This window comes from Pipistrellus kuhlii, unplaced genomic scaffold (assembly GCF_014108245.1).
Source record: "Pipistrellus kuhlii isolate mPipKuh1 unplaced genomic scaffold, mPipKuh1.p scaffold_m20_p_34, whole genome shotgun sequence".
NCBI classification, from domain to species: Eukaryota; Metazoa; Chordata; class Mammalia; order Chiroptera; family Vespertilionidae; genus Pipistrellus; species Pipistrellus kuhlii.
Window position 1 is genome coordinate 1,111,552 of NW_023425534.1, and position 21,398 is coordinate 1,132,949.

A 21,398-nucleotide genomic window follows, 5' to 3' on the forward strand; every position below is an offset into this window, starting at 1 on the left:
CGGGGCGCCGGTGGACTCCGGCCTGACCCGGAGGCGCCCTGACCCTGAGGCCTCGGGGCCGCGGGTCCCGGTAACGGGCGGCCGGGTCTGTGGTGACACCAGCGCTCGCCCAGGTGCCGCCCCGTCCCTCCTGCGGGCTCCGGGCCCACCTGCGCGCACCTGCCCGGCGCCTCCGCCTCCGCCTCCGCCTCCCGCCGCACAGGAAGTGGGAGGGCGGGGCGGGCCGCGCAGGAGGCCGCGGGCGGAGCGGGAAGAGCCGGCCCGGAGCCTGCGGGCTGCACCGGCCCCGCCGCCCCTGGTCGCTGTGCCTCCACCCCGCGGGCAGGTGAGCCCCGGACAGGTGAGCAGGGGGCTGGGGGGAGGACAGGAGAGCCGGGGGACAGAGGAGCCGGGGGACAGAGGAGCCGGGGGACAGAGGAGCCGGGGGACAGGGGAGGGGGGGGTGTGGACAGGGGAGCCGGGGGGACAGGGGAGCGGGGGGGGGTGGACAGGGGAGCAGGGAGGGGTGTGGACAGGGGAGCGGGGGGACAGGGGAGGGGGGGGTGTGGACAGGGGAGCCGGGGGGACAGGGGAGCCGGGGGACAGGGGAGCGGGGGGACAGGGGAGCGGGGGGACAGGGGAGCGGGGGGACAGGGGAGCGGGGGGACAGGGGAGCGGGGGGGGGGGTGGACAGGGGAGCGGGGAGGGGTGTGGACAGGGGAGCCGGGGGGACAGGGGAGCTGGGGGACAGGGGAGCTGGGGGGACAGGGGAGCTGGGGGACAGGGGAGCTGGGGGACAGGGGAGTGGGGGCGGGGTGGACAGGGGAGCAAAGTGGGGGGGGGGAAAGGCAGGGGGGAGGCAGGAGCCCTGGGGCGCCGTTCGTCCCCTCCATTTCCCCCACCCTCCCAGCTAACCCCGTGGGGCCCTCGGAGCTCTGGGCCGGCCCTCCGCGGGGCGTCCCGCTGGTGCCCTGGTGCCGGTGCGGGAGGAGGCGGGGCCCAGTGCTGAGCCCGCGCTGGCTCTGGCCGGCTGGGCACTCCTGGCCCAGGTGGGGAGCTCTCGCAGCCCCCGGACCTCAGGGGCGGCTGTAGGGAGGAAGCCCCGGCCTGTGAGTGGTGAGGAGGGACCGAAGGGCCCTCAGGGACAGAAGCTGCTGCCCACACCCGCTTGGTCCCAGGAATGCAGACCCACCCCCGCCCGGAAGCCGGGGGCCGAGATGGGCGGGGCCGGGGCAGCTCTGACACCTGAGTGGGGTGGGCAGCGTCTCTGAGGCTGGGGTGGCTCTCAGCCCAGCACCGGGCACCAGGCGGGCGTGGGGCAGGCACGGGGGCGGGGCTGAGTGAGTGGCCGTGCTTTGCCCTCCGTCCTGGGGCAAGCGGCAGGGGGCCTTTCAAGGCCCCGGGTGGCACCTGCGGTCCTGGCTGCAGACCCGGCACATGGGGCACCCGGCACATGGCGGCCTGGCGCTCGGCGGGGACCCGCGTTCTGAGCCGGCTCCTGGGGACCAAGGCCGGGGTGCAGCCCGGGCCTCTGCTCTGGCCGCCTGGTCCGCGCGCTGCCCTCCCCCCGTGCCCGTGGCCCAGGGGGGACGGGCCCCAGCGGGCACTGCCGGGGCAGGGCCAGGGCCGAAGGCAGGCCCCCGGCCCCGAGGCCTGGCGGAGGGAGGGTGGGAGCTGGGGGTGTCAGGGGCTCCCTGGAAGGGGAGGGTCTTAAGTCACGGGGACAAAAGCGAGCCCCCAGCCCAGTGGCCTGGTTCCCGGGGTCATGACCTCTGACCCCGGGGGGAAATGGAGGCAGGGAGGGAGGCAGCCCGGGGTGGGTCCACGGTCGCTGCCCAGGACAGCCGTCCACGTGTGGGACCGACGGGCTCAGCTGCTCACCAAGCGTCTGGGTCCCGGGACTTGGTTTCCACACGGATGTCCGCTGCCCGTGGCGGTCCGTGGTGGCCCGTGGCGGCCCGTGGCGGCCGTGTGCTCGCCCCGCCGCCTGTCAGGGCGCCCTCACCCCCGGCGAGCGCCCCACGCGCCTGCCGGGCCTCCATGGGGCCAGGACGTCTGGACAGCCTGCTCCCCGCCAGCTCTGCTGCCCGGCCGCCTGACCCCCAGGCCATGTTCCCTCTGTGCCTGGTCCCCTCGCCCGTCCCAGCAGGACCAGACCGGCTCCCGGAGGGGAGGGGAGGGGCCGAGGACGGGAGGAGGCATTTGGAGGACGCCCTGGTCGCCTGTCCGGCTCCCACTGAGCCCGGGCCATGGGGAGACGCGGTGTGTGCCAGCGGGCGGAGGCGGGAGCCGGGGCGGGGCGCCTGGCTCCAGGGTGGGAGCCTGGGGCGGGGGCAGGGACAGGGGGCCTGGGGGCGGCGCTGCGGTGAGCAGGACAGCGGGCGGTCAGGGACGATGCTGGGCCTGCAGGTGTCACGGAGGAGGCGGCCGGAGGCGGGTCCCGGCTGGGCGTGGGGGGTGGGCCTCCCCAGCCCCTCCGTGAGGGTGAGTCCCCGCTCTGTCCCGGCCTCGGCGCTGAGGACACTGGTTCCAGATCGCCCTGCGGGGGGCGCCCTGTGCCTGTGGCCCCTCAGCAGCACCTGCCCTGCCTCCCCCTCCGTGCGGCCAGGGGCCAGGCCTGGCTGTGGCCGTGGCCGCCCTGCACGTGGAAGTGTCTGCGCCAGCTGCGTGGCTTACAGAGCCGTGGCCGCCCCGGGCCCCGCGTCTCCGGCGTGGCGGGCAGTTACGGCGCACAAGGCCGTCGTGGTGGCTGCTGTGCGTGAGCGCAGGTCTGGGGCGGCGGACGGTGCCGGGGAGCCCGGGCCTCACCAGGACCTGGGGGTCGGCAGAGGGGACGGCTGTCCCCAGGATGGAGGCCGCACGGTGCCCGCATCCAGGGGTGGCAGGTCCCACTGCGGTGTGACTTGGGTGCTGGCGGCTGCGAGAGCAGGTGCGACCAGAGCCTCGGGCCCGGCCAGGAAGTGTGCCTCTCAGGGGAGAGGGGCGGCTGGGCCTGCTGGGGTCCCGGGCCCATCTGTCCAGGGAGCCAGAGGGGCCGGACTGCCAGGAGGGGGTGGGGGTGAGGGTAGGGGGCAGGGCAGGATGGCGAGGGGCTCAGCCATGGGGGACCCTCCCGGCCGGCCCTGAGCAGACGGCAGGAGGTCGCCCACACGGAGCCCCTGACGCACCGAGGGCGCCCGCAGGGCGAGCTCCCGGCACAGCTGCTGGGAGAGCAGGACGGCGGCCTGTGCCCGTGGAGCTGGGCTCACCGGGGTTTGGGCCTGTGCCCGGCGGGGGCTGTGCCCGGCGGGGCCGTGCCCGGGAGGCTGTCCTGCTCCCTGAGGGCACGCACTCTGGGGAAGCTGCCCGGCCTCACTGCCCGGCCTCTGAGCCTCCGCCGCCTCGCGGGAGTGGACCCCCTGGTGGCGGCTGGCTCTCAGCAGCTGCTGCCCGGACGGCCCGGCTGGCATTTGCCCCGAGGGCAGCTGAAGGGCCGGTGCTCCCGGACGCCATGCCAGCACCAGGGAGGACACTGAGGGGAGGGCCTCTAGGTCCCACGCAGGAGAGGCTGCTGGGTAGGGACACCTCAGGGTCAGGGAGAGGTCAGGGAGGTCAGCAGTGTGTGCCCCCCTGTGTGCTCCCCTGTGTGCACGCGCAGCCCGCACAGGGCCTCCCTTCGGCGCAGCAATGGAGGGACAGCGGGCACGGTGAGGGGCCACAGGGGAGGAGGATCAGACGGCCCAGGCCAGCCCGGAGCAGTGGGGCCTGGAGAGGAGCCGGGCGACGGGTGGACGTGTGATCAGGGCGGGCAGGCCCCTTGGGGAGGGGGAGCGGCTGCGGGACAAGAGGGGGTGCTTGTCGGAGAGGAGCTGGGCCGTCCACTCCGCCGCACACAGACGCTCGGGTATCGCTGCGGGCGGCTGCGCCTCAGTGAAGAACGGGGGACGCAGCAGCCCAGCGTGGCCGCCTGCGGGGGCGCTGCGGGGGCGGCCTGTCGGGTGGCACGCCTCTGGGTGCTGTTTGGATGGCGCCGGTGCCGGGTCGCTCTGGGACAAGCTAAGCAGCAGGAGGGGCACAGCCTGGAGCTCCTGCCTCTCCCGGGCCGGGGGGTGCCGCCTGGCTGGGCACCTAGGCCACACCCTGCCGTGGCTCGGCCGACTGGTTCCATCCGGGCACTTCCCCGGAGCAGACTTTGCCCTCGGCTGGGAGAGGCCGTGGGCCCGGCCGGCTCAGGAGGGAGAGCGGCAGGGCGGGCGGCAGGAGGAGGGAGGGGAGGCGACAGGACAGGCGTGTGGGCATCGGGCACGGGCGCTGCCGCCCTCAGAACCAGAGGCGAAGGGACGGGCGTGTGGGCATCGGGCACAGGCGCTGCCGCCTCAGAGCCGGAGGCCTCGCCCTCGGGCGCCGGCTGCCTCGCGCCCATCAGCTCGGGGGCAGGCTCCCCAGAGCCGTTCTGGCCGGGCGGGGAGCAGCCACGTCACCAGCGGGCGCGGGGGAGGCAGTGGCCGCCTTCCTCTTCCGGCTGACTCAGGCTGTCCCCAGGAATGCGGGGGCGGCCGCCGCGCGGGGGCGGCCGGCTCTGGGCCCGGGAGGCACGCCCGCCTCCTCCCGGGTGTTAGCGGAGAGCCCGTCCGGTGCCACAGAGCGTCAGCTGTGCTGCGGGCTAGGTCGCCCGGTGCCCGGCTCTGCCCGCCCCGCAGGGAGGGTCCCTGGGCCAAACTGGAGTTCCCGGGAGCTCGCAGACCCCACGTTGGGCAGGGGGGTGAGGTGGGCGCGGGCTGGCACCTGCCCGGTGGGAGTGGTGTCCACAGGCCGCCCGGCAGGTCCCATCCCAGGCCCGGGGCCCAGGACCCCGCTGCCCGCGCTGCCGCACTGCACCCCGGCTCAGGTTTGTCCGAGGAAGCATGACGGCCTCGCAGGGCGGCCTCAGCTGCCGGCTGCTCCCATCTGGGTCCCGCAGGCCGAGGTGCAGGGGCCCTCCCTGCCCGGCCCCGGCCCCTCACTGCCGTATGCGGTGCCCGGCAGTCCCGGCAGCTGTGTCCGTGCCCGCAGCTGACTGTGCCTGACCCCGCTGACCGTGCCTGACCCCGCTGACCCGTGCCTGACCCCGCTGACCCGTGTCTGACCCCGCTGACCCGTGTCTGTCCCCGCTGACCCGTGCCTGACCCCGCTGACCCGTGTCTGACCCCGCTGACCCGTGCCTGACCCCGCTGACCCATGCCTGACCCCGCTGACCCGTGTCTGACCCCGCTGACCGTGTCTGACCCCGCTGACCGTGCCTGACCCCGCTGACCGTGCCTGACCCCGCTGACCCGTGTCTGACCCCGCTGACCCGTGCCTGTCCCCGCTGACCCGTGTCTGACCCCGCTGACCCGTGCCTCTCCCCGCTGACCCGTGCCTGGCCCCGCTGGCCCGTGCCTGTCCCCGCTGACCCGTGCCTGACCCCGCTGACCCGTGTCTGTCCCCGCTGACCCGTGTCTGACCCCGCTGACCCGTGTCTGACCCCGCTGACCCGTGCCTGACCCCGCTGACCCGTGCCTGACCCCGCTGACCGTGCCTGACCCCGCTGACCCGTGCCTGTCCCTGCAGGACCCCGCGGCTGCCGCCATGGCCCAGCGGCGCTCGGACGGCTCGCTGGAGGAGCAGCTGCTGGAAGGCCGCTTCCACTCGGAGCTGCGGCTGGACGCCCAGGGGAACCCCGAGCCGCGGCTCCCGCTGGTCCGGAGCCCCCTGCAGGGCCGGAGCAACGCCGTCTTCCAGCCGGACTCCCCGGGGGCCCCGGCCTCGTCCCCGGAGGCCCGGGAGCCGCGCCCCGTGGTGCTGAGCACGCAGAGCCCCGCGGCCCTCAAGCTGGGCACCGCGCAGCTCATCCCGCGCAGCCTGGCCGTGGCCAGCAAGGCCCGGGCCCCCGCGCGCCACCAGAGCTTCGGCGCGGCCGTGCTCAGCAAGGAGGCCGCCCGGCGGGAGCCCCGGCTCCTGGCCGCCCCCAGCTTCTCCCTGGACGACATGGACGTGGACGCGGGCCCCGGGGGGGCGCTGTCCCGGAACCTGCGCAGCCAGTCCTACCGCGCGGCCATGAAGGGCCTGGGGGCGCTGGGCGGCGAGGCGGCCCCCGTGCAGCTCAGCCCCAAGCTCCACGCACTGGCCGAGGAGGCCCCGCCACCCGCCCGGCCCTCACCCAGACACAAGGTGGGCCCGCGCCTGGACAAGGCGGGGGGTTGTGCCTCGGGCCCCGGGAGCTGTGGGGCCGGGGGCAGGGGCAGCCATGGCATCACCCTCCCAGCTGCCGCTTCTGAGCACCTGCCACGTGCAGGCTCCTGACCGCCATTCCCTGAGCCCAGAGCCGGCTGTGAGCTGGGGCTCAGTGCCGGGGGCTGAGGCACAAAAAAACCATTTTACAGATGAGGCAGCTGAGGCTCAGACAGGCCCAAGCTGTTGCCCAGGGCCCTGTAGTGTGAGTGGCTCTCGGACACAGCAGGGCAGCCTTGGGCGGGACCAGCCCCAGGGGAGCCGGCCGGCTCACGGGCCGGGCTCAGGGGGGCTCAGGGGTGGCGTTGCAGCCGCTGGCCTGGGCGCAGTGCCGGGGGCTCCCGTCGAGGACTCAAGGGTGGGAGCTCCGGCTGCCTCCGCTCAGGAGCAGTCTGCCGCCCTGGGCACACACAGCCCCCTCCTGCCCGCATCCACCTGGCCTCTGCCGGCTGGGGAGCCCAGGGCAGGCCCGGGGCAGCCAAACGGCACCTCACCCGGGACCTCTGTGCCCAGGGCTGCCCTCCGACGGCCTCCCAGCTTAGGGCTCCTGCCCAGGCTGTGGGGAGACAGGCCCCGGGTGCAGACAGGCCCCGGGTGCAGACAGGCCCCGGGGTGCAGACAGGCCCCGGGTGCAGACAGGCCCCGGGTGCAGACAGACCCCGGGGTGCAGATGGGCCAGGAGAGGAGGCCACAGCCACTGTCCTGGGTTTAAAGATGCCGGCCTGGGGGGGCGGACGCTGCCCAGCGCCGGGCCTCCCTGAGGAGACGGGCCCTGGGCCTTGCCTCAGCCTCAGCCTCCACCGTCAGAGCCAGGCCTGCGGGGCCATGGCTCCTTCTGTTGTCACAGGCTCTGTGCAGGGGGCGGGGGGCCCAGGAGTGCTCGGTCAGGCCCAGGAGTGCTCCCGCACAGCGGGCATGCTCAGGGACCCGGGGGAGCCCAGGGCAGGGACTCCCCGGAGCACAGGGCCTGGGGCTCGGAAGGGGAGGTTAGAGCAAGGCACGGGCGGGCGAAGGGCGGGGCCGGGTGGAGGAGGGGCCGAGGCAGCAGCCTGTGCCAGACCTGGAGGCGGGAGGGGAGAGGGCGCTGGGGGACAATGCAGGGTGGGCGGGGGGAGGGGGCGCAGGCCCAGGTGCACTGGCAGCGCCACACATCCCAGACAAGCTCGGGAGGTTCAGGCCCCGACTCGTCAGGAGAACCAGCCGGCACCTGTGAGGCAGGGGACATGCATCCCGCCAGGAAGGCAGCTCTGAGCAGCAGCTGGTGGGCCGGGGGGTTGTGCCCGCTCCCCTCGCAGCCCTGCCTCCGCTGCCCGGCCTGCCTCTTCCTGCCGCCTCAGGCCACCCGCCCGAGGGGTCCTGCGTGCGGCCTCCACGCCCTCCGAGGGTCCCTCTCGGCCTTCTCCTACCCACGCCGTTCCTGCCTCGGGCTTCCCCGAGTGGCAACACCCCACTTTCCTGAGCACCCCTCTTAACGGATCCAATCCTGCCTCCACCTCCAGGCAGCCCTCCTGGACCTGCCCAGACTTTAGTCACCTGCCCTGACCTCCTCTCGGCGGCCCGCCTCCGCAGAGCACTATGGGGTGGCTCCTGTGTGCTCCGCAGAGCACAGAGCTGAGTGGTCTGAGCCCGAGGGGAGGGGCCGCTCTGGGCCACACCTGCCCCCTCCCCGCTGACCGGTGTTTCTGTCTTGTTTGCACAGAGGACGCTGGGGCGGAAGCGCGCGCACAAAGGCTCCTTTAAGGACGGTGAGTGGCCGGGGGCTGCGGGGGCTGGGCCGGACCCTGTGGTCTCGCCGGGGGACGGGGAGGGGTCTGCAGGGTTCCTCCGGGACCAGAGGTCCTAGTGGCCGCCTGGCCATGTAGCACCGATGGGTCTAGAAAGGCCTAGAAGTTTCCCTGCTGCGCCATCCGGGGGGCAGGAGACAGACAGCCCCCCACACACACACCCCAGGCGACAATGGCCCACCGTGTGTGTATGTGTGTGTGTATGTGTGTGTGTGTGTGAGGGGGCTGTGGTAGCCACACGGGGGACCAAGGTGCCAGGGGGAGGGCACACCTGCTGGGCTCTGTTGGGGTCGCCTCAGACACGGGGGCCCCGTGGGGGAGCTCGGAGGGCATGGGCGGCAGCTGCGCCATCAGCCTGCAGCGGTGGGTGCCAACAGGGGAAGTGCCTGCCCAGCCAGGATGGAGCACCCGCTGGGCATGGGGGGTCCAGCGAGACCAGGAAGGGTTCGGGCCTGGGTGCCAGGCTGGGCTTCTGAGGACACGGGCCCAGACAGGGGGGGTCCACCCTCCCTGCCAGCCTCGACCTCTGTGGACGAAACAGGCCAGGGTGGGGGTGTGAGGACCCGGCTCCTGCCCAGGCCCCGGGGAGGCGTGGAGGGGAGGCGTGGAGGGGTTTGGGGGGCCCTCGGGGCCCTGAGTGGGGGACCTGGCCGTTCCGGGCCTGCAGTGTGGGAGCGGGACGCAGCCCTGGTCTGAGGGCTCTGGGCCAGCCCCCCCCCCCAGGCCTCTGCAGCCCCACCCCCCACCCCGTGGGCTCTGACTTGTCAGCTCCTGGTCTGAAGGTGCCACATTCTGCACCCACTGGGTGCCACCCTGCCTGCCCGCCAGCGGCCCGGGGGGCCTGCTCCAGGGGCGCCGATGTTCTCCAGGGCTCCCCGGGCCTCGGCCTGTGGGTTCGGGGGGGACCAGGCCCACTCCCGGCCCCCAGGCCCCCGCATGACGTGCCCCCTTCCCCCAGACCCCCGGTTCTACCAGGAGATCCGGGAGCGGGGCCTGACCACCAGCCAGGAGTCCGACGACGACCTGCTGGACGAGCCAGGCAGCCCCGAGCAGGCGCGGACGGTGGGCGCCCCCATCGTGGTCAAGAGCTTCCGGGCCCCCCAGGTCACCTGGAGCCAGCTCCCCGAGGTAGGCCCCCCCCAACCTCAGTCACCTGGAGCCAGCTCCCTGGGGTAGGCCCCCCCCAACCTCAGTCACCTGGAGCCAGCTCCCCGAGGTAGGCCGCCCCCACCCCGGTCACCTGGAGCCAGCTCCCCGGGGTAGGCCCCCCCCACCTTAGTCACCTGGAGCCAGCTCCCCGAGGTAGGCCCCCCCCAACCTCAGTCACCTGGAGCCAGCTCCCCGGGGTAGGCCCCCCCCTCCCCGGTCACCTGGAGCCAGCTCCCCCCCCGCCCGTGGGCAGTCAGCGCCCACCCCCCTGCAGCCACAGGAGAGCTCGCCCGTGTCCTGAGCAGCCCGCCCTGCCCTGCACCCCGGTCTCAGAGGGGCCAGGGCAGATGCCGTCAGGGTGTGATGGGCGTCCCAGCTGAGCCCGTGCTCTGCTTCCTGCCAGCCCGGCCTCCGGGGAGCCATGGGGACCAGGGACCCCTCCCGCAGGGCCCTGCCCCGGGAAAGTGCCAGGGGGCCCCCTGAGGAGGCAGGAGGGGATGGGGCGAGGCCAGGCCTCGGCTCCCACAGAGCCCGTGCCACGGCCGAGCCAGCCTCACGCCGCCTGCAGGGATGGGGACTCGATGAGACCACAGGAGGGGCCGGCTCAGAGCACGTGCTGTCACCCCGAGGCCCAGGCGGCCATGGGCAGACTCCTGACCGTCCCCGGGGTCCCGGTGGGAGCTGGGCAGCCGCGGTGGGCGCGGCAGGCAGTGGGGCGGGCACGCGGTGTCTCCTGTCTGCGGTTCTCGGGCTCCTGGCGGGCACCCGGAGGGGGTGAGAGCTGAGACTGCAGGACCCCGGCCGGGAGGCGCAGGCTGGGGTGAGGGTAGGCGGATGGGGAGTGGGAAATGCGTGCCCACCTGCCGGTGCCAGCTGCGTGCCAGGGGCCAGGCCCGTGGCCCTGGGGCCCGTGGCCTTCAGGACGCTGCAGCCTCCATGCACGACGGGGTTTCTGACCCCACCCCCTGCGCTGGGTCTGGGCTAGAGGAACAGGCATGGGGCTTGCCCCCCCATCCTCCTGTACCCCCCATAGACCTAGGACACGGCCTGTGCCCAGCCTGGAGGGAGGAGCAGGAATGGGTGGCACTGGGTCCTACAGAGGGGTGCCCTCAGGCAGAGGCACAGCCCAGCCTGTCCCGACGGGCACGCATGGCTGAGAGCCACACTCCGCCAGGGCAGCCTGGAGGCCCGGCCCTGACAGGCAGGGAGCCGAGTAGGGCGCCCGCTGGAGCAGTGTCACCCCCTCTCCTGTCCGGGCGCTGACACTGGGCGCAGACCCCAGCTTTCCCAGGCGGCCCCGCCCTCTGCACCCCTCCTGCTGTGTGCCTTCAGCCTTTCTCTCCGGACTCCGCTCCTCCTCCCTCGCGCCCCAGCTCCCTGAGGGTGCAGGGCCCACCCAGGGCTGTGTCCCTGGAGAGGAGAGAGCAGGTGACGGGACCAGGCAGGGATGGCCCCTCCCGCCCAAAGGCGGGCCCACAGCGCTGAGCCTGGGAGAGGGCTCCCGGCCAGCCCGGCTCCGCCCACTCCAGCCCCTCTGGCGTCCACGGCGGCCCCGGCCGGCAGGGAGGACTGGGGACACGTGGCCCCTGACCCAGGCCTGTGCCCGCAGGTGGTGGAGTCGGGCGTCCTGGACACGCTGCCGGCTGAGGAGCGCAAGAGGCAGGAGGTGAGCAGCTCGGTGGGCAGCCCTGTGTCCCAGCCTCACCGTGCGGGAAGGGGGACAGCGGCCATGGTGACATTGCCTGCCTGCTGGCCCCCCGCCCCCCACCACCTCCTGGGCCAGACACCAGGGCGATGGCTGATGCCCTTGGCGGGTGGGGCAGCGCTGGGGCAGCGACTGCTCCCCCTGGCGTATGTCACAGCTCCTATTGGGCCGAGCCAGGGGCAGACCTAGGAGTCGGGTTCCCGGCCCCCTGGCTGCGTGTTCATCCCACCAGGGCTGGTCACCTATCCCCCCACCCCCCCGTCCCCGCCCTGAGCGCTCGGCTCAGACCGCCCTGGGCAGCCGTGTGTGTGTGTGTGTGTGTGTGTGTGTGTGTGTGTATGTGTGTGTGTGTGAGTGTGCATGTGCGTGTGTGTGTGCGTGTCCAGGCTGCCCTGGCACGGCTCCTCCAGTCCGCTCTCCGCCCCACCCCCAGGCCATCTTCGAGATCCTGACGTCCGAGTTCTCCTACCAGCACAGCCTGGGCATCCTGGTGGCCGAGTTCCTGCAGTGCCGGGAGCTGCGGGCCACCATGACACAGACGGAGCACCACCACCTCTTCTCCAACATCCTGGACGTGCAGGCCGCCAGCCAGCGGTGAGCTGCACCCCCGCTCCGACACCCCACCGCCCCCCAACCACCCACCATCCGCCCATCACATCCCACCCCCCGCCCCCACAGCCCACCATCCGCCCATCACATCCCACCCCCCGCCCTCACAACCCACCATCCGCCCTTCACATCCCACCCCCCGCCCCCACAGCCCACCATCCGCCCATCACATCCCACCCCCCGCCCCCACAGCCCACCATCCGCCCATCACATCCCACCCCCCGCCCTCACAACCCACCATCCGCCCTTCACATCCCACCCCCCCGCCCCCCACAACCCACCATCCGCCCATCACAACCCACCGCGTGCCCGGAGCACACCCCCCTCGGACTGGGAGAGGGAGAACCCTTGGGCCCTGAGGCCGGAGAGTGGCCCGGGAGCGCTGAGCGCAGACGGTGGGTGTCCTGGGACCCTGCCCGCCCCTGAGGGTCAGAGGGGGCACCTCCTGGGCGATGGCTCTGTCCAGCCACAGGCACGGCACGTGCCCACCAGGGCCCCGGGCCCAGAGCTGCCTGGCCGGGCGTGAGGCGCCCACAGGGCGGGGGATGGCGTCTCCTCGCACCGGGTCATGTTCCTCCGGGTGTCTGGTGCCGCCCCGGCTCTGGTTGCAAGGCAGGAGGTGGGGGAGGGGGTGGGTGTGCCGCTGCAGGCTGGTGTGGGGCTGTGTGCGTGCGTGCACATGTGCACGTGTGGGTACACACGCACAGCAGCAGGTATGTGTGCATGTATATGAGTGCATACATATATGTGAGGTAGCAACTGTTTGCATGTGTGGGTTGTGTGCATGCATGCACATGTGTACAAGTGGGTACACATGTATTGTAGCAGGTATATGTGCATGTGTGAGTGCATGCATATGTGTACATGTGTGGGATAGCAGCTGTTTGCATGTGTGTGTGTGAACACACCGTGTGTGTGTGTGCGCACATGTGGGCAGCAGTTGTGTATGTACTCCCATGGCGGGCACAGTCCAAGGATGCTCTGTGGCCATTCATGCGGCTTCCCCAGGGATTGGCTGCTTTGGTCAGTGGCTCAGGCCATCTCAGACCTCCCAGCCCCTTCTCAGAACCTTCCAGAATGCCCGCAGGGGCTGCTGGCCAGCACGCCTGCCTGTGCCTGTGTGCCATCTTTCTGGACACACTGCCATTTGCCGGCTGCCCGTCAGCCTCAGAACGTCCCGCGGAAAGAGACCCTGGTCCCTGTGGTGGGGGCAGGCCGGGCCTGTGAGGGGCCTGAGGGACGGGGCCAAGGCCCATTCCCCTCCCTGCCCCCCTCACTGGCCTCGCCAGGGCAGCCAGAGCCGGCCCCGTCTTCCCGGGGCCCATGGTGGGTGGGGGGCCCGTTTCCTCATGGTGGAGCCGGCCGCAGTCCTGGGGGTGCTGACTGGCCCCACCTCCCTGTCTGGGTACCAGCTCCCCCTCCCGCGGGGGGAGCAGTGAGGCTGCGGCCCAGCTGGTTACTTGGTGATGAGATGCAGGCCGCCGGAGGTCGCCGTGCGGGTCTGAGCTCTGGGACTCTGCCCTCTGCCCTCTGCGGTCAGCCAGCATCTTATCTCCACGCAGGGCTATTCCGGGCTGGCCCAGCTCAGGGACAGAGAGACGCTGCGCGGGTGTGGCCTTGGCCCGGCCCAGAGAGGGACCTCGGCTGCCATGGCCAGGCCTGGGGAGGTGGGGCCTGGGGAGGTGTGGGCCGGGGAGGTGGGGCCTGGGGAGGTGTGGGCTGGGGAGGTGTGGGCCGGGGAGGTGTGGGCTGGGGAGGTGTGGGCCGGGGAGGTGTGGGCTGGGGAGGTGGGGCTGGGGAGGTGTGGGGCCTGGGGAGGTGTGGGCCGGGGAGGTGTGGGCCGGGGAGGTGTGGGCTGGGGAGGTGTGGGCTGGGGAGGTGGGGCCGGGGAGGTGTGGGCCTGGGGAGGTGTGGGCTGGGGAGGTGTGGGGTCTGGGGTCCGGCACCTGCTGGAGGCTGCAGCAGAGCCTGTGGAGCAGTGACCTGTCGGCCCAGCCCAGGGCAGCGGCTGCCTGTGGGGGCAGAGCCTGGCCAGTCCTCCCCCCCCAACGTTGGCTCAGGCATCCTGCCAGGCCTAGGTGCACCGAGCCTCGGGGACCCCCAGGAGGGTTGGTGTGGCTGTCACCTCGGGGAGTCTGCCCGGGCAGCGCTCTGAGCTGGGCGGTGCTGGGCTGGAGGCAGGTCTGGGCCTCTGACCACGTCCCGGGAGTGGATCCGGGTGGAGTTCGGTCCGGCCGCCAGCGTCCCGGGGCCACAGCTCCCGCCGAGCCGGAGGGCGTGGCCTTGGCTTTGGCCCAGGGTCTGTGCCCAGTCATTCCATGCTGCCCCGGAGCTGAGCTGGGTGCGTGTGTGCGCACATGCATGTGTTTGTGTGTTTCGTGTGTGTGTGTGTGTGTGTGTAGTATATGTGTGCTGTCTTCTGTACATGTTTTGCACATGTGCCTTGTGTGTGGAGGTGTGTGCGTGCGTGTGCATGTGCGCTCACACGTGCGGTGGGCTCAGCCCGGTCCTCGCCCGGAGCAGGTTCTTCGAGGCCCTGGAGCGGCGGCACAAGGCGCAGGTGTGCGTGGAGGACATCAGCGACATCCTGGAGGAGCACGCGGAGCGGCACTTCCACCCCTACGTGGCCTACTGCTCCAACGAAGTCTACCAGCAGCGCGCCCTGCAGAGGCTCACGTGAGCGGCGGGGGCTGCGGCTGCGGGGCGCGGCCCGCCCCAGCCCGGCGTCCGGATCTGACCCCCCCCCCCCGCCCGCTCCCCAGGAGCAGCAACGCCGCCTTCCGGGACGCCCTCCGGGAGATCGAGCGGCGGCCGGCGTGCGGCGGGCTGCCCATGATCTCCTTCCTCATCCTCCCCATGCAGAGGGTCACCCGGCTGCCCCTGCTGACCGACGTGAGCACCGGCCGGTCCGGGGGGGAGGGGGCGCCGGGGGGGAGGGGGCGCCGGGCCCCGGGGGGGTGTGCCGGGCCCCGGGGGGAGGGGCGGCCGGGCGCCCGGGGGGGCGGGGTCGCCGGGGCCCCGGGGTGGGGGTTGCCGGGCCCGTGGGGGCTGGGTTGCCGGGGGGGGCGGGGCGGGGGCGCCGGGCCCGGGGGAGGGGGCGCCAGGGGGGAGGGGGGGGGGCGCCGGGCCGGGGGGGGGGGGGCGCCGGGGGGAGGGGTGCCAGGCCCGGGGGGGGGGCGCCGGGCCCCGGGGGGGGGGGGTGCCGGGCCCCGGGGGGAGGGGCGCCGGGGGGGAGGGGCGCCGGGCCCCAAGGGGGGCGCCGGGTCCGGGCTCACGCTGGACCTCCTCCTCCACCCGGCACCTGTGAGTGACAGTGACGAGGGGCTTGATAATTCTCTAGTCGCCATGGCGACGTGGTCCTGGCATCATCTTCGTCACCGTAGAACGGTCTCTGCCGGGACCCAGCCCTGTGCTGGACGTGACAGCGCGTGGATGGTCTTACCGGGGTCTCCCAGACCCCTGCCAGCATCGGTCCTGGGCCTTGGTGCCTCCTCTGAGCACCCCCCCAGCCCATTGTCCCGGTGCGGAGAGGGCTCAGAGGGCTCCTGGAGTGGCTTGCGTCTCAGATGTTGGCTCAAGGGGCAGAGGGGCATGTGAGGGTGAAAGGCACATGCATGCACATGTATGCACATGTGAACACACACGTGGCAGGAGCCCGGCTATGCTCCTGAGGCAGCATGTGGCCCTGTGCTAGGTGGCCCCTGTCCAGGCCAGAGGGGACATCCCCGGGCATTCTGGGAGAGTAGGAACAGAGGCTCTGGGCCCCTGGCTAGACGAAGGTTACAGGACGGAAAGGAACGGGTCCTGGGCCCCCACCGCCTGGCCTGGCTGAGCCGTGTGGGCGCTGTCCCCCCCAGGAGCCCCGGCCTCCTGGCCCCCACCCAGTCTGGTGCTGGGAGGGGGCCTCCCCCACGCAGACCGCTGAGCCAGGGACAGGAGGTGCCTGGTGCCCCCTCACCTGCCGTCTCCCTGCAGACACTCTGCCTCAAGACCCAGGGCCACCCCGAGAGGTACAAGGCGGCCAGCCGCGCCTTCAAAGCCATGAACAAGGTGAGGGGGACCCCACCCCGAGAGCAGAGGCCCTGGGGTCCGGCGGGACACTGTCTGGATACCGTCCACCCCAGGCTCCCCGTGGCGCCCGTGGGGAGACGGGGCCAGAGGGAGCGTAGCTCTGGCAGGGCAGGACAGGGACAGCCAGGGGGCGGCGCTGGGCCGCGGGGTGCAGCCCGCCCACCGCCCCGCCCGCCCCGCAGCTGGTGAAACAGTGCAACGAGGGGGCCCACAAGATGGAGCGCATGGAGCAGATGTGCACGCTGCAGACGCAGCTGGACTTCGGCAAGGTCAAGGTAGGCGGCCCAGGCACGCCCGCTGTGCCCGCTGTGCCCGCCGTGCCCGCCGCCCGGCTGGCCCTGGCCTGTCCCAGCCCGACTGCTCCCCACCGAGGAGGCCCCCCGGGCGCCGAGGGGGCACCCGGCAGGCACAGCGAGCCCGGCCGGCTCAGGGCCGGCCGGATAGCCCTTCGCCGGCGGCCGGGAGGCCTCTCCTGGCAGCCCCGGGGTCGGCCCCCACCAGCAGCTGCCGGCCTGGCCGCCCGGGACCCGGGCTTGACGTCTGTCTGTCCCCAGTCCCTCCCGCTGATCTCGGCCTCCCGCTGGCTGCTGAAGCGCGGGGAGCTGTTCGTGGTGGAGGAGACCGGGCTGTTCCGCAAACTCGCCAGCCGGCCCACGTGCCACCTGTTCCTGTTCAACGATGTGCTGGTGGTCACCAAGAGGAAGAGGTGGGCCCCTCCCGCAGGCCGGTCTGCGCCATGGGCCGTGGGCTGAGGGCCGTGGGCCGTGGGCTGTGGGCCGTGGGCTGTGGGCTGTGAGCCGTGGGCTGTGGGCCGTGGGCTGTGGGCTGTGGGCCGTGGGCCGTGGGCTGTGAGCTGTGGGCTGTGAGCTGTGGGCTGTGGGCTGTGGGCTGTGGGCCGTGGGCTGTGGGCCGTGGGCTGTGGGCTGTGAGCCGTGGGCTGTGGGCTGTGGGCCGTGGGCCGTGGGCTGTGGGCTGTTGAGCTGTGGGCTGTGAGCTGTGGGCGGTGGCTGTGGCATGTGGGCCGGGGGGCTGTGGGCCGTGGGCTGTGGGCTGTGAGCCGTGGGCCGTGGGCTGTTGAGCTGTGGGCTGTGAGCCTGTGGGCCGTGGGCTGTGGGCTGTGGGCCGTGGGCTGTGGGCCGTGGGCTGTGGGCTGTGGGCCGTGGGCTGTGGGCTGTGAGCCATGGGCTGTGGGCCGTGGGCTGTGGGCCGTGGGCTGTGGGCTGTGGGCTGTGAGCCATCGGCTGTGGGCCGTGAGCTGTGGGCTGTGGGCTGTGGGCCGTGGGCCGTGGGCCGTGAGCTGTGGGCTGTGGGCTGTGGGCTGTGGGCCGTGGGCTGTGGGCCGTGGGCTGTGGGCTGTGAGCTGTGGGCTGTGCACCGTGGGAAGTGGGCGGGCTGCAGCCTCAGGGCCAGGAGGGGGCTGGAGACCACGAGGACGCAGGGGGAGCTGGCCTCAGAGTGGGGGCACACAGGGCCCTGCCCAGCCGGTCGGTCCATGGCAGCGGCCGGGCCTCCTCCACAAAAACCATTGCAGCTCCAGGGGTGCTCAGCGCCACCCCCCCCCAGGGGACCCGGGCGCCATGGCTCCGGCTTCCACTTGCAGACCTGGGCCTGCCCGCCCAGCCACCAGCACCCTGTGGCTGCTGTTCTCCAGGCCGGGGTGGGGGGAGGCAGCGAGCGCGCCCTCCCAGCGGCTCCCCCCCCTCCGGCGCTGAGGGGCCTGGTGGGCGGTGGGCGGTGGCCACAGACCCTGCCCCCCCCTCCACAGCGAGGACAGCTTCGTGGTCCAGGACTACGCCCACGTGGACCACCTCCAGGTCCATAAGCTGGAGGCCACGGAGCTCCCCCCCGGCCGGCGGTGGCAACCGCAGCTCCTCGGTGCCGCACCCCTTCCAGGTGACGCTGCTGCACAACAGCGAGGGCCGCCAGGAGCGCATCCTGCTGTCCTCCGACTCCGCGTAAGCCCGGGGCTGCCTGGGGGAGGGCCGTGTGGCCGTGAGGGCGGCATTCCCCGCCCCAGCCCTGACGCTGCTCTGCAGGCTCACCCTCCCGGGAGGGGGCAGCCCAGCCGCAGGACGAGCAGCTGAGGGGTGAGGGGTGGGAGGACGGCAGGAGAGGGGGCAGGGGCCGGAGGGGAGGATGCCTGGGGCCCAGCCTCCAGCAGGCCCTGGGGCAGGAGGCCGTGGCCTGGAGCAGCGGAGGCCAGCGGGCTGGAGGGGGCGGGGACTCAGTGCGCTGAGGGAGCCCACAGACGGTCCTCCCCCGCCCCTGGTGTGCTCCCCCTCCCGCGGGAAGCTGAGCTCCGGTCAGACAGCAGCTCATAGGAGGCTGGGGCGCAGGGCCCGGCGAGGAGGCGGGGGGCTGGATGCTGAGGCGGCTGCTGCCCCTGGCTCGGACCCGGGCAGGTGGGCGGCAGCGCGCAGACCATATTGGAGGCCGCTTGCCCCATCCTGTCTGCGCCACACTGGGGTGGGGGTGGGGCTGGCAGCGTCAGCATCGGCACCCTCACGCTCGGCCCCCAGGAGTGACCGTGCCCGCTGGATCACGGCGCTGACCCACCGGGAGCAGCAGTGGCTGGGCCTGGCCAACAAGGGAGGTGAGCGCTTGCACACACACACCCCTGCCCCCCCCCGCCCCCCGAGCGGGCCGAAGCTCCTCCTCCAGGCCTGGGGGCGGGCGGGCAGGGGGGAGGTACTCTCCTCAGGCCCTCCGTCCACCCCGCAGCCTGACCCTGGGGGGCCTTCGGGGCCTCCCCCTTGTGGTGCCTGGAGCCCCTAGCTGGTGGGGACACACCCCTTCCTCCCGCCCCCTGAAGCTGGGAGCGCCCCTGCGGGCGGGCCCCTGGACCCTGAAAGCAGCCTGTCCCGCTGCGGGAGGGCCGGCTCTGGCCAGAGACCTGGGCCCTGGGCTGTCAGGGCCCACCCTCCCCGAGGACGGTCCCTCACGCCGGCCTCTGTCCGCAGACCTGCCGCAGGTGGAGGTCACCAAGGCCTACTTCGCCAAGCAGGGGGACGAGCTCTCGCTGCAGCAGGCCGACGTGGTGCTGGTCCTGCAGCAGGAGGACGGTGAGGAGGGGGAGGGCGCACAGAGGGGAGTGTGGCAGGGAGGGAAGGGGGGCAGCAGGAGGACGGTGAGGAGGGGAGGTGTGTCCAGAGCGGGGAGTGTGGCAGAGAGGGAAGGGGGGGCAGCAGGAGGACGGTGAGGAGGGGGAGGGCGCACAGAGGGGAGTGTGGCAGGGAGGGAAGGGGGGGGCAGCAGGAGGACGGTGAGGAGGGGGAGGGCATACAGAGGGGAGTGTGGCAGGGAGGGAAGGGGGGGCAGGAGGACGGTGAGGAGGGGGAGGGCGCACAGAGGGGAGTGTGGCAGGGAGGGAAGAGGGGGGCAGCAGGAGGACGGTGAGGAGGGGGAGGGCGCATAGAGGGGAGTGTGGCAGGGAGGGAAGAGGGGGGCAGCAGGAGGACGGTGAGGAGGGGGAGGGCGTCAGAGCCGGGGAGTGTGGCAGGGAGGGAAGAGGGGGGCAGCAGGAGGACGGTGAGGAGGGGGAGGGCGCACAGAGGGGAGTGTGGCAGGGAGGGAAGAGGGGGGCAGCAGGAGGACGGTGAAGACGGGGGAGGGCATACAGAGGGGAGTGTGGCAGGGAGGGCAGACTGCAGAAGAGGGGCAGGAGGACGGTGAGGAGGGGGAGGGCGCATAGAGGGGAGTGTGGCAGGGAGGGAAGAGGGGGCAGCAGAGGACGGTGAGGAGGGGGAGGGCGCATAGAGGGGAGTGTGGCAGGGAGGGAAGGGGGGGCAGGAGGACGGTGAGGAGGGGGAGGGCGTCAGAGCCGGGGAGTGTGGCAGGGAGGGAAGAGGGGGGCAGCAGGACAGTGAGGATGGGGGAGGGCGTACAAAAGGGAGTGTGGCAGGGAGGGCAGACTGCAGCAGGAGGACAGTGAGGTGGGGGAGGGTGCACAGAGGGGAGTGTGGCAGGGAGGGCAGACTGCAGAAGAGGACAATGAGGAGGGGGAGGGCGCACAGAGGGGAGTGTGGTGCAGAGAGGGAAGGGGGGCAGGAGGACGGTGAGGATGGGGTAGGGCATACAGAGGGGAGTGTGGCAGGGAGGGAAGGGGGGGCAGGAGGAACGGTGAGGATGGGGGAGGGCATACAGAGGGGAGTGTGGCAGGGAGGGAAGGGGAGGCGCAGGCAAGCTGGACCCTGGGCGGGCGGGCTGGCGAGGGTCTGGCCACACTGGCATGGCAGCAGCCCTGGCCCCCAGCAGAGGGCACTGCTCACGGCAGGCTGGGACCAAGACGCCCCCGAGGAGCAGGACAGAAGCTGTGTCCTCAGTTGGGGCTCCACTGCTGCTGGGACCCCCACAGGGGCCGGCAGAGCTGGTGGGGGCCCGAGACCTTGTGAGGGCCCCTCGGGGGAGGCGGCGGGGGGCTGTGGGCCCTCGGGGGAGGCGGCGGGGGGCTGTGGGCCCTCGGGGGAGGCGGCGGGGGGCTGTGGGCCCTCGGGGGAGGCGGCGGGGGGCTGTGGGCCCTCGGGGGAGGCGGCGGGGGGCTCCGGGCCCTTCGGGTGCCAGGCCCCGCCCTCACTGCCCGTGTTGGGCCAGGCTGGCTCTTCGGCGAGCGGCTGCGGGACGGCGAGACGGGCTGGTTCCCGGAGGACTTCATCCAGAGCATCACCAGCCACGTGGCCGTGGAGGGCAACGTGCGCCGGATGGAGCGGCTGCGCGTGGAGACGGACGTGTAGCGCCTGCCAGCCCGCCCGCTGGGCTCCGCCGCACCACACCCGCCAGCGCTGGGCCGGGCCCGGGCACAGCGACCCGTCCCAGGAGCCTACGTCCTGGACCTCCCCGGGGGCCGAGCCTGCAGCCGTGGCTTCAGATCGGCTCATGGGGCCACGCAGCCCCAACCCTGGCCCGTTCCCGGGAGGAGCCCAGCGGCCGTGGCCTCTGCACGCCCCCCCCCCCCCAGCTCCCACCAGGCTTCCCGCCCCGAGCACTCAGAACTGTGCCACCATCCCTGCCCCGAGCACTCAGAACTGTGCCACCGTGACGTGGAAGGACCCTGAGAATGGGCTGGCGTGGCTGCCCGCCTCCCGCCCCCTCGTGCCTGTGTGCACAAGAGACCTCGCACCCGGACTGCTGCCCCGGAGGGTGGGTGGGGACCGTAGGCCGGCGCACACTGTGACTGCACTCTCTGGGACACTGAAGAGCTGGTGTGACACCCGTTCCCACGCACAGCTGGGCCGCGCCAGCCACAGGAGCCCCGTGCCGGAGGGGGGCGGCCCGCGTGCGGGCCCTGTGCTGGGTCACTCGCCCGAAAACCTGCACCTCCCAGCCCCTGGGGAGGGCGGCAGCCGCGGCCCTCAGTGCCGGCCTGGCAGTCAGCGGAGGAGTGGCTGTGGGGCCTCCGTGCCACGGCCTGGGGGGCCTCAGTGCCACGGCCTGGGGGGGCCTCAGTGCCACGGCCTGGGGGGCCTCAGTGCCACGGCCTGGGGGGGCCTCAGTGCCACGGCTTTCGTGTTTCCCCCAAACACAGCCATGCCCCGTTCCCGAAGATCCCGGCACACGGTTGTCCATGTTCCGTCTTCAGTATCACGCCCTGGTGGGTCTGCCGTTAATGTCCTTTCTGTACATTTCTCCTCGCTTGACATTCAAACGATCGACAGTCTTGCTGGAGTTTTTTTATTCGTCTTCGGAGAAATGTTCTGAGTGTGCGTACATGAATGTGGCGTGACTATCGGCACACAGTGTAGCGTGAGAGCGCGTACACAGAGGTCTCCCTGTGCGTGTCCCTTTGCCCAGCGGCGTGGGCTTTGGAGAGAAAGCCCCCGGGGGACCGATTTCCACCTGCTCCACCGCCATCGCTGTGCCCACGCCCGTGTGTGTGT

The 21,398-nt window shown here is 72.7% G+C and overlaps 1 protein-coding gene across 1 annotated transcript; it reads left to right on the forward strand.

The window, feature by feature from the left end:
• Positions 1–244: 244 nt before the first annotated feature.
• Positions 245–21,183, forward strand: ARHGEF16 (Rho guanine nucleotide exchange factor 16). The gene is given in 16 exon segments (XM_036460883.2): positions 245–325; positions 5,548–6,147; positions 7,907–7,952; positions 8,950–9,119; positions 10,750–10,806; positions 11,279–11,439; positions 13,978–14,130; positions 14,217–14,346; positions 15,430–15,504; positions 15,708–15,800; positions 16,080–16,231; positions 17,291–17,366; positions 17,368–17,480; positions 18,045–18,118; positions 18,486–18,587; positions 20,116–21,183. Coding segments are annotated over 15 exon segments (2,124 nt in total). The 5' UTR covers positions 245–325; positions 5,548–5,565; the 3' UTR covers positions 20,256–21,183.
• The last annotated feature ends 215 nt before the right edge of the window (positions 21,184–21,398 follow it).